Raw genomic sequence first — 12,238 nt, forward strand, 5'->3', positions numbered from 1 at the left:
GGCTGTTAATCCGCCCTTCTCCAAACAGTTCAGGATGCACAAGAACCACAGATTACTCGCCGAAGTTTAACCATGACAGTGTGGTGCTGCAAACCAGAGCTTATGAGTAACCGTAACAGGGTTGTTAATAAGCTTATGAATCCACATGTGAGCATATTTTTTATATCCAAACCAAAGCCACTCAATAAATACATTCCATGGCACCTCTATAAGCACCAGCAGCATGCTATTTATTAGCATTAGCAACCTTATGGTGACCCTGTGGTGTTTTTGTGGTGTTCATAGGGCTGGTCAGTCATGACCGACGCACCGCGGATTCAAGTCTGCCCTTTCAAAAACCGTAAGTACACACTTTGCTTTTGAAGATCAAGGTTCTGCTTCGTTGAAGAGCAGTCAGTGACCCACCTTTCATGACCCTCAGGTGTGGAGGAGCTGTGGTCTGGCATAACGTTTGACCCAGTGGAGGAGAAGCTCTCTTGGGAAGCCGTGTGCCATGTTGATGCTACCATCACCCTGTGTGAGCTCCAAGAGGGAGGTGTGTGCCAAGACCTCGCCAATTCCTCGCAGTCCCACGTCAAGAGAAAAGTAAGCCCCTTTTTTGGGGGAAAATCAGTAGCAAAGTAATTAATCGCTGGAAACCTCAACCTCGAAACTTTATAGGAGAAGATACCTTCTTAACTTTCAATGGAAGTCAATGTAAAAAGTTTGTATCCCAGGTCATTTCGGAACCTTTCTATTGGTCAGTCATCATGAAATTCTAACACCATGTAAAGAAAAACTGCCAGATTTCTATTAGACCAAATTGACAAAAGTATTGGGACGCCTGCTCGTTTATTGCTTCTTGGGAATACAAGAGTATTAAGAAGAGTTTATCCTGCTTTTGTCCTGCATTACTGTGCGGATTTGATTACATTCAGCCACAAGAGTGTTAGTGAGATTGGGATGTTGGATGCTCATCCTTAACTCCTCAACTCATCCTATAAGTATTGGATGGAGCACCACCATTTATCATTCCAGAGAACACAGTTCTCACAATTCAGCGCAATGCTGGGGGGCTTCATACCCCTCTATAGCCCACGCCTGGTTTTAGGCAGCATGGTGCCAATAGCTTAATGCTTATTATCGGCTCCAGAGAGTCCTATTCTATTGGCAGTCCTTCTTCTCTACAGAGACTAGACAAGCTGTGTGTATGTGTGCATTTGCACATCTGTGTCAGCACTGGTTGTAACTTAAAGTACCTGAATGCATTCATTTCAAGGGATGTCCATAAATATTTGGACAAAAATGGAAAAATGGCAATTTCTTTCTGTGACAGTGATGCAATATATTAAAAACAATGTCAGAAATAAGGAGAAGGAAAAGGAGAGCAACACCCAGGATGTTTTAATTGGACCTAACCACACAATCCTCCACAGGTGACATATTCGGCAGTGGATCCTCACCCCCGGCTTTGCATGAAGGTAAATATAGTCGTCTGAATGCCTTTGATCATTTCCGTACGTTAATGTCACCGTGAAATTTATTGCTTCACTTTAACTCTGTGCTGGAAATGAAAATCATCCTCCCACTCATTATTTAGACAATGCCGGCTCTTCTTTTGTTTTGTTTTTAGTTCAAAACAGAGGCTGGAGTCTGGGTGAAGTGCCCGTTTTCCGAAGGGAATTTCCCAGGTAATTGAGTCTGAATGTATTAACTTGTCCAAACCGCAGTGGTTGGGTGGTCCTTACATTGTGGGATCCCAGCTGCCACTGATTGTAGGAACTCATATTCATTTATTCATACAGGTTTCTAACCATTATTATCATTTATTGCATGAAAGTTCATTGTATTTGCTCAGTGACCACGTTCCAACCCTCATGATTCTTCTTGAAGGTCCTGATTTGCATTGTTCTCAGTGGAGTCCGTCAGGGGTCAGCAATATCTCTCCGGCTTGAACTAGTGGCTGTATGTTCATGTCAAAGCTGAATGCTCTGTTTTGTCTGTGAGCTCTCTTGCTTTGATCTCCGGACCTTTGTGGCTTTGATCTTCCTCCCAGGCAACATTGCGATGTTTCTAAAGAGCCTTTGAAGCTTACTAATGTACACTATATGGACAAATGTATTGGGACACCTGCTTTTTTAAATTGTTTTTAAGAGCTGATCCTGCTTTTGTTGGAGTAACTACTAGTCTCTACTGTCCTGGGAAGAATACCTTCTACTAGATTTTGGAGCAGCATTGCTGTGAGGATTTGATTGCTTTCAGCGATAAGAGCTGAGTTAGCGAGGTCAGGATGTTGGATGTTGGATGATGGTCACCACCCCACCTCATCATCCCCAACTCATCCATCATTCCAGAGAACACAATTCTTCCACTGCTCCACAGCTCCTTAATGCTGGGGGGCTTTATTTATACCCCTCTAGCCCACGATTGGCATTAGGCTCATGTTGTTTACCTGCTCCAGAAAGTGCTATTCTAGCAGTACTTCTCTACAGGGACTAGGCAAGCTATTGGTGTGTGCATTTGCACATCTGTGTCGGCAATGTGTGCAGCCTAAAATAGCTAAAAGCATTCTCTAGAAAGTGACTGTAGCTTTATGATAAACTTATAAAGTTTAAAGTCAGTCATTATGGAGCATTTCTATTGGTCCGTTTGTTGTGCCTTTTGAGTCACAAGTATGACAGTGACTGCACCTTAATAATGGTCTGTTTTTAGTCGAGCAGAGCTTCTGGTGTATTTTATGGCTATTGTGTAAATGGGTGATACAGCCTAGTCAGTGCTTTCATGTTCTTAACCGTTTTCCGCCCTCAGCCCTGAAATAGCTCCTATATTGCATGAGTTAGTGTTTCCCCTGCTCTAACATGTCTGAAGAGCTGAATCAGGTGCAGGTAAGCAGGGAAAACACTTTATTAGGCAATCTCAGTGTACACTCAAAATGACTCCATAGCATACACTACAGAGTCAGCAAAAGAAAGTTGTGTAATACCTTATTATAATTTTTTTTTATTATAAGGCTGCAGAGTTTCAGAGAAAAGCATGGCGAAGCTGAATAGGTCCCATAATATGGACAATTTCATTTTTCTCAGCTTTTTAGTAAAGCGTTACCAAGTAAAGTGGCAGATCTGTTCAATCTATAAGACTGGGTATGAAAATTTAGATAATAGATAAAGACAAAGATAAAAGTTGTTATGGTGAAAACAGTAAGCTTTTCTAGGCATATGGAGGAGACTGTTAGTGTAATAAACACTGATCAGCTGCAGGTTTCATTACTAACGCTGTAATTAGACTGAAGGTCTAATTAGATGAAGAGCAGCAGATGTTGATCTGAATAGTAGTTTATAAGAATTGCTAGAGTTGCTACTGATGTATTTACATGTAAAAAGTCTTATATAATCTGATATATAATTTTTTTTTTACTATATTGCCCAGCCCTAGCTGCAAACAGCTCAATCTACAAGACCACTGAAGGTGTCCAGTAGTCCAGTAGTATCACATGATTCAATCTATAAGACTGCTATGAAGCTTCATGCCCAAGTCATAGCCATAGATCATATGACACCATATGTCAGTTCTGTGAGAGATGACCTGGAGCACTTTGAGGTCATTTTCAGGTCCCATTAGCATGGAAAATTTTATTGACCTCACTTTTTTCTCATGAGAATGTAATTATTTATTTACCCACCCATTCAGCCTATAGCTAAAACTAGCATATCCATTTTGTGGCTTGTATGGGCAGCCCAACTGGGAACCAGAATGTTTTGTCCTTGGGTTCCACGTTGGCCTCACATATGGATGCCCACCAGGGTCAGTGATGGATCAGATGGGGTTAAACATGGGCCCCGTCTGTGGTTGTATACTGCATAAAGGGCTTTAGAGATTAAGATGGGCTGTAAAGATGGGGCCCATTTGGGAAAGTCTAACTGGGTCCCGGTAACATGTCCATTTTCCCATATTCACAGTGTTTTCTGTCCTTTAGCATGGGAAATATCCACACAGGAGGGTCTCCCACAGCTGCTTGTGATGTCCCGGGTCAAAACCAGTCTCTCTCTGAGCAAGTGTGACAAGACTGCGGCTGATGAGTGTAAGGACACACAGACCACCGTAGTTGAAGTGGTAAGTGTAGTTTGGTAAGAGGTAGGGGGCTCTTAATCTGTACCATCACACACTACATGACCTCTATTTATCCTTTAGAATTAAACAGGCTGCTTATCAGTGCTTTTAAGACCAGTGTATGTAAATGACCTCAGTTTCAACCCTTTCATTATTTTTAAAGCTGTGGTTTGAGAGCGAGGAGTTAAAGTATGGGCCCATTTACAGGCCTTTAGGGTTTAAAGGGTTGATGTAAACAGGCAGGCCTAAGCTGTGTACCAATTCTCATAGTTGAGGTGTTGGATGTGGGAGAAAAGGACAGGGGTGAAGACCTAAGCGATAATAATGGCCGAACGCCTTTTGGGTTGTTCCTGGTCAGTGTCAATGAATACCTACCAACAGTTAACTGGTAACAGGGTGTTGAGTGCCTAGGGCTCATTGAGGAGTTAGGGCAACAAAGACTATTTGGACCATCTGGTCTGAACCCACCAAAGAGCTGCTAAGTCTCAGAAATTGTAATGATTGTTAATGAAGGAATGTGTTGCCCATGCTAACCCCTGTCCGCATCTGAACTGGATCTTGGAGCCTGAGCATCATGGAGGCCCCACCTGGCACATTACAGCACTTACAAGATCCTCTGTAATGCCTTGGTGCCAGATACTACAGGGCACCTTCAGAGGTCTTGTAGAAGGAGCTATTGATTTTATGGATATATATGTTATATATCTGGGAATCTGTGAGCTACAGCTGGGCGATATGACGATATTTTACTGTATCAAGATAAATTCTGTTGAAAACAGTAAGCTTTTCTGAGCGTATGGAGGAGACTGTTAATGCCGAATAAACACTGATCAGCTGCAGGTTTCATTACTAACGCTGTAATTAGACTGAAGGTATAATTGATCTGAATAGTAGTTTATAAGAATTGTTAGAGTCGCTACTGATGTATTTAGGTCGTAATTACATGTATCGTGATAGATATTGTGTATTGTGAAAAAAGTTTTTAAATATCGTGATATAGTATTTTTTTTACTATATCGCCCAGCCCTAGCTACAAACAACTCAATCTACAAGACCATTGAAGGTGTCCAGTAGTCCAGTAGTATCACACGATACCCAGTACATGTGCATGCATGCAATTCTGTTACTAGTGGTTAATGGTGGTTATTTATTAATGGTGCATTTTATGTTTGTATATTTTATGTACACAGAAAATATATAAAACATATTGTTTCTCTGCAGCTCTTTAGAAAACTCCTTCTGAAAGGTTACAGTAATCAAAAGTCAATTATTCACTTTTTAGAGAGTCAGCAGCTGATAAAGCACACTGTCAAATATGTAGATGTTAATGATTAGCGGGAGCTATATTGCTTCTAAATCACTGCACAGCAATAAATACCAAAGTATGAAGAGAATCTACGAAACAGAATAACACAGCGTTCTTCTAACTCTCATTCCTCACTTCTGCAGCTCAGTTTGATCAACAGTTCACACTGAATCGAGCCTCAAAATCATCAGTAAATGATAAAAGGTCTGGAAACTGATTAAATACTGTATAAGATGTCAAGTCTGTGGCTCCTCCCCCTCGATCTGTTTACTGCTTATTCCCCCCCTGCACCCCCCCCCTCTCAGACTCCTGACCATAGAGGGCTGTTAGTGGAATTTGAACTTACGATCTCTATGAGTCTCTTGATGAGCAGGCAGTTAGACAGTCGCTCCACCCAAGAGCTCGTATCTGTGTCTGAGAAAGAAGGGAAGGCAAATATACTCTGTAGAAGAACAGCTCTAGACCGGCCCTACAGTCTAACTGCTGCACTTTAGCAAGAGTGAGGAGATTATCAGGATCCATTCAAATCCCAGCAAGAGCTCAGTCAGCGCTTCACTGTTAATAGCCCCCAGTCTGAGAATGTCTTGTGATAGGGGGAGTTCTCAGGTGCAAATTGGATTAAACAGTAAATAAATTGAAGGGGCGGAGCCACAGAGTAAACACCTTGCACAGTATTTAATCAGTTTCAGCTGCAGCTCATTTACTGATGGTTTTGAGGCTCAGTTTAAAATGCAGTATTGTCCAAAGTGAGATGCAGAAGTTACAAAAAGTTATGAGAAGTTCTCTATAATCAGTTACTGCATTATTTTAGGCTGACCAGTTTTTAAACATAGCAGACACAGATTTCTAAGTGATATGGTCATGCTAGCAAAGTAGGACAAAGTAAAAAAAACCCAGCAACTTGCCATTCATAGTTTGTTTGTGTTTGTTCAGATGATGCGCATAATGGCATGCTAAGGTATCTGGAAGTTTTTGTCCATTGAAATGCAGCCTTCCATAACACATCCCCATTCTAATCTAATGTTGTCATGGTCATCACCATCTTTCAATTAGCCTACATTCAGCGTGGTACAGGATAACAGGCAATGAGTCACTTGGAAAGAATGCTGAGAAGGATTTTACAGGGGTTGAAAGGAAGCATTGAAGCTGTAAGGGAATTCCTCAGACTTTTCCCAACCTAATCTCTGTCTGCAGCATCTGTAATACATAATGGTTTATCATGGACCGCCATCATGAATGGTTGAATAGTGTTCCTGTAGATGAGAAGATAAGTTAACTGCCAACATACAGTAGATATAGTTAGAGCCTCCTGTTGACCATTTTGAAAATACTCACTCCTATTATCCTGTTCTACAACCACCTCTAAATGCCACGTCGTCCACCAAACAAGGGAAACCTCTGACAAAACTCAAACCTGCTGTGAGATTGATGCTGAGAGAGCTGGAAAGGACTTCAGATACAGGTTATCTTGATTTCTTATGCCTGTCATTAAAGTTCCTGACTTCTGACTATCTCCATTGTTAGCTTTAGCATTAGCTTTAGCATTAGCTCATCTGAAGTACAAGTTTTCTAGCTAGCTTCCACCTTGTTAGACATTAGTACAAATTCTGTAGTTTGAGTAATATAAATACACCCAATTAAATTAATCTAGCCTAGATTAATATTCACTTTCCAATGGCAATCGGCGGGGTCCAAGCACTGCACCACATTATGCAATGTACACAGCAAATGGCAATCACTGGGGTCCAAGCACTGCACCACATTATACAATGTACACAGCAAATGGCAATCACTGGGGTCCAAGCACTGCACCACATTATACAATGTACACAGCAAATGGCAATCACTGGGGTCCAAGCACTGCACCACATTATACAATGTACACAGCAAATGGCAATCACTAGGGGTCCAAGCACTGCCCCAAAGTCTACAAATTACTGAATTTGTATGTAAGTCGTAGACTGTGGTGCAGTGCTTGGACCCCAGCGATGGCCATTGGGAACTTAATGTATATGTAAGGTAATTAAAAATTTTAAGTTTAAACTTTTTAATTTAAAATTCATTTTCAATTTAAAATACATAGCAAATAGCAAACACCAGGGGTCCAAGCACTGCACCACAGTCTACGACTTACACAGCAAATGGCAATCACTAGGGTCTAAGCACTGCACCACAGTCTACAATGTAAAAGCAAATGGCAATCCCTGGGGTCCAAGCACTGTACCAGCACAATCTCATATCATTAAATAGCCTCTATTTATAATACATGTGAGGTTGTGTGATTTCATACATATTAATCAATTGAAATTTCAACCCAAACAGCTTGAAAACAACACTTTTTTACTTATCAGATCTAGTTTAAGATCTGATAAAAACTTTTCTCTGATGTTTTTACAGGAGAAATTTCAGACTGTAAAACCGGATCTGGCCTTGGATCTCTGTGAGCCGAGTATCTGCATCAAGGTAATTGCTTGTGTCAGATGAAGTGTTGGATGGATGTTATAGAGACCAATAGTTCCAATTAGATTCTATTAAAAATGAGAAACTTCTTGTTGTTATTGTTATAGATTAGGCTGGACATATCTCTACTGTATACTGTAGGCAATTCTTCATTGATGGCACTAATCAAATTCTTTGCTCACCCAGGCAAAGCGGGCAGATGTGAAATACGGAGTGACCACTCTCTACTGCCAGCCCCCTTGCTGTGAGTTCAAATCCACAACCTTCATGTCAGGACTTGATTTAAGTGCCTCTGTCAGCAGATGTGAAAGTCTTTCCGAAGCAAAAATGCTATTGTGCTTCATTTACAACTTGCAAAAACATCATAGTTAATTGCATCAAGTTCCTGTTCCAGCAAACCTCCTCTGGCAAGCGTGGCTTGTGACATTTCGGCCTGCTTGTGTTTGTGTATGACTGAACAGGACCCAACCTGCCATACACCGCCCATTTTGACTATACGTGAGATCATTGAAATACATTTCAAAGCTCTGATGAAGGCCTCTTCAGAAAGCCAGAGGCAAAATCCTATTACCTCAGCCAAGAGCACACAATGACTGTGACTCCAATTTACTTCCTTTTTGGCAGATATGTAAACACAGCGGATGATTGTAAGCTGTGGTTAAGTTCACAGGTGTTTTCCTCCTCTTTCTGCAGCACGCTCTGTCTCCAGGTCCAAAGGTGATGACAGTGAATGGCAGCTACTGCATGTAGTGGTGCCGATGGTGGCACTGACTACAGCTATAATTGTGACGGCTGTTGTGACAGGCCTTGCGATGATAGGTAAGCTGTTCCAGAAGTAGTTTGACAAAAGTATTGGGACACCTGCTCATTCATTGTTTCTTCTGTAATCAAGGCGCATCTCTATTTAAAAGAGTTGATCCTGCTTTTGTTGGGGTGACTGTCTCTACTGTCCAGAGAAGAAGTTTTTTTTACTAGATTTTGGAGAAGGAGCATTGCTGTGAGGATTTGATTGCGTTCAGCAACAAGAGCATTAGTGAGGTTAGGATGTTGGGATGATGATCACCACCTCATTGTATCATCCCTAACTCAACCCAAAAGTACTGGATGGAGCTCCATCATCCATCATTCCAGAGAACACAGCTCTTCCACTGCTGGGGGGCTTTATATATACCCCTCTATAGCCCACGCCTGGCATTAGGCAGAATGGTGCCAATAGGGTCATGCTTATTTATCTGCTCCAGAAAGTCCTATTTTTTATTGACAGTACTTTACTCTATAGGGACTCGACAAACTGTCTAGCTTGTGTCAGCAAAAGGCATTCATTAGAGAGTGGATGTCCATAAATATTTGGACATATAGTGCATCTAGCACATCTAACTCCTCCATTTCCATAAAGCGAGGATGATGATTCTGTGGACTAAGAGACGTGCCCTTTTAGAGTGTACACAAATGAGATGGCAATGCAAATCACGTTGCTGTTAGTGAATAACAGAAACACTACAGAACCAATGTGCAAATTTCAGTACGTGCCTGATGGTGAAATCTGTTGTTTTGCCCTTTTATATCTGGCCCCTATATCTTCCATGACGCTGAAGCCTGAACAGTAGCCTGGTTGCTGAGCCAGACACAGCGGCCTATCCCTGTCCCATCACAGTCATTTAACGCAAATCAGCACACACATCAGAACAGAGGTGAATCTGATTTGTTTTGAATGTAACGTGAGTTTGACTCGTGTTTGCTTCTCTTTTTACTTTCAGTTTATCAGATAAAAGTAATGAAGGCTGCAGGTATCGCCCGCCTGCCGGGACCTCACACAGGTGAGAAAAGCTTTCCTTTGCTTTGCAGAACCAGTGGACTGCTCTGCGTGTACACACATGCACAGTAGGTTCAGCTGCAGTCAACCTATTCACTGTGCTCAGAGCCTGCAGTGTATAATTAGATTTTGCAACCATTAATAATCCTTTTATAACTGTACTGGATTGCCAGTTTATTAGGCACCCACTGGCCATTTCATCAGAATTACATCATGCCCTCTATTATCCTTAATAAAAAAGAAACCACCATAAAATCACTGCTGAGCAAATACGCTAGACGTCCAAATATTTGTGGACACTCCTTCTAAAAATACATTCCGCCACTTACTCAAGTTGTAACCATTGCACACATACACACAGCTTGTCTAGGCCTTGTACAGAAGTACTGCCAATAGATTAGGACTCACTAGAGCAGTTCATCAACATTGATGACCCTATTGGCACCATGCTGCCTAATGCCAGGCTTGGGCTAGTAGAGGGGTATATATATATATATATATATATATATATATATATATATATATATATATATAAAGCCCCCCAGCAGCATTGAGCTGTGGAGCAGTGGGAGAACTGTGTTCTCTGGAATGATGGATGGTGCGTATTCATGGTGTATAACATCAAGCCCCCTAGTCCTGCAGTCTGTCAGGCCTTTCTTCCACACATAAGCGAAAGAACAGGAGGTTCTGAAGAGCTCACTGAACTCCAGCGTGGTTCTGTATGTAATAGGAGACACCGCTGCACCAACAACTACAAGTCAGCTGGTGAAATTTAGACCTTCCCTCCTAGATCTTTCTCCATCAGCTGTGAGTGGTGTTATTATTATTGAACAGTGGAAGTGTTTAGAGGAACAGCTCACAGAGAGCAGCTCAGCCACCATAGTAAAGGTACAGAGCAGGGTCAGGGCCGAGTGCCAATAGGAAATGTACAGATTCCTGGTTAAGCTGCTGCTGATCTAAAGCATATCAATATTCCTTTTTTTCAGCCTCTCTCTCTTCGATGACTGAAGGATCGAACTCCAAAACCCAGCTCAGCAAGTCTGTCCTTTTCGACATATGCGGCTCTGGAGGCTCTCAGTTAAAACACGGCGAGAGGTCCGGCCTATTGAACGACTCCATAAAGCTCTTAGAGGTTTAGGACTGAGGATGTCTCAGGCGGATATGGTTGGTTTTTATTGGACTATTTTATGCTTTTATTGTTTATTTTATTTCATTTTTATCTTTGCACAACAAAAAAAATGGACGTATACTGAATATACTGAGTCATTCCATCCCATATATTACATACACACATTACTGCCAGATGCACACTAAATGGACAAGTACTGGGACACCTGCTCTTCCAACATCAAGGGTATTAGAAGAGTTTCTCCTGCTTCTGTTGGAGTATCTGTCTCTACAATCCGGAGAAGAAGAAGGCTGTCTACTAGATTTTGGAGGATGGAGCATTGCTGTGAGGATTTGATTGCATTCAGCGACAAGAGTGTTAGTGAGGTCAGAATGTTGGATGTTGGACCACCCCACCAGATCCTTTCCAACTCTCCAGCTCAGTATCCCAAAAGTACTGGATGGAGCTCCACCACCATCCATCATTCCAGAGAACACAGTTCTTCCACTGCTCCACAGCTCCTCAATGCTGGGGGGCTTTATTTATACCCCTCTGGCCCACACTATTCTATTGGTAGTACGTTTCTACAGTGTGTGTGTGTGTGTGTGTGTGCATTTGCACATCTCTGTCAGCAATGGGTGGAACTGAAAGTAGCTGAATGTATTCATTAGAAGGGGTGTCCACAAACATTTAAGATTTTACACATTAGATATTACATATTAGTTTTGTTCCATGTAGAGATGAGCAGTCTTGTGCATGTATGTATGTCTCTGAGCATCCTTTTGATTGTACTGTCACCTGCAATATGTGTCACAGGACAGCTGTATACATTTCTAGTAGAGAATGCATTTATTTATATAGTGTGAGCTTGTATTTTTATATATGTCTTCATTGCAGTTTCTTCATACCTGTTAAATGTTGTCTGTATCTTCATGTGAACGTGCTATAGGTCATTTGTAAATAAGCTGAAAAACTGCCATTTTGTATGAGAAAGTTCTCAGTAAAGTTCTCCGTGTTACCCGTCTCCTCCTCACTCTTCACAGTTTGCAACACTCCTAGCATGTGGGGCTTACATGGGTGGAACGTGGGCTAGGTGGGTTCTTGGTGGGTTCCAGGTGGAGTGGGTTTGCACCACCACGTAAAGCTACAGAGCGGGGTCAGGGCCGAGGGCCGAGCTCAGAGCAGAGTGCAGAAAAGCCTCCAACTGACTTAATAACTGCAGCAGAGCTCCAGACCTGCTGCTGCTGGTAGAGCTGAGAGCAAAGGAGGACCAGCTCCATATTAATACAGCCTATGGGTTTAGAATGGGATGGCAGAAAAGCTCCAGTGGGTGTAATATGCAGATGTCCCAATACTTTTGTCAATATAGTCAATATTAATGCCTATGGGGTTAGAATGGGATGGCAGAAAAGCTCCAGTGGGTGTAATATGCAGATGTCCCAATACTTTTGTCAATATAGTCAAT

General features: G+C 41.9%; 1 protein-coding gene across 1 annotated transcript in view; it reads left to right on the plus strand.

The window, feature by feature from the left end:
- LOC140549741 (interleukin-17 receptor E-like protein) overlaps positions 1 to 11,778 on the plus strand; it is a 15,990-nt gene extending 4,212 nt beyond the window's left edge. Inside the window, exons 5-14 of the mRNA XM_072673485.1 lie at positions 286 to 340; positions 422 to 585; positions 1,416 to 1,460; positions 1,613 to 1,670; positions 3,953 to 4,089; positions 7,790 to 7,855; positions 8,039 to 8,096; positions 8,546 to 8,671; positions 9,610 to 9,669; positions 10,652 to 11,778. Of these exons, the coding sequence (XP_072529586.1) occupies positions 286 to 340; positions 422 to 585; positions 1,416 to 1,460; positions 1,613 to 1,670; positions 3,953 to 4,089; positions 7,790 to 7,855; positions 8,039 to 8,096; positions 8,546 to 8,671; positions 9,610 to 9,669; positions 10,652 to 10,803 (921 nt within the window). The 3' untranslated portion in view covers positions 10,804 to 11,778. The remainder of the gene's footprint in view (positions 1 to 285; positions 341 to 421; positions 586 to 1,415; positions 1,461 to 1,612; positions 1,671 to 3,952; positions 4,090 to 7,789; positions 7,856 to 8,038; positions 8,097 to 8,545; positions 8,672 to 9,609; positions 9,670 to 10,651) is intronic.
- The last annotated feature ends 460 nt before the right edge of the window (positions 11,779 to 12,238 follow it).

This window comes from Salminus brasiliensis, chromosome 2 (assembly GCF_030463535.1).
Source record: "Salminus brasiliensis chromosome 2, fSalBra1.hap2, whole genome shotgun sequence".
NCBI lineage: Eukaryota > Metazoa > Chordata > Actinopteri > Characiformes > Bryconidae > Salminus > Salminus brasiliensis.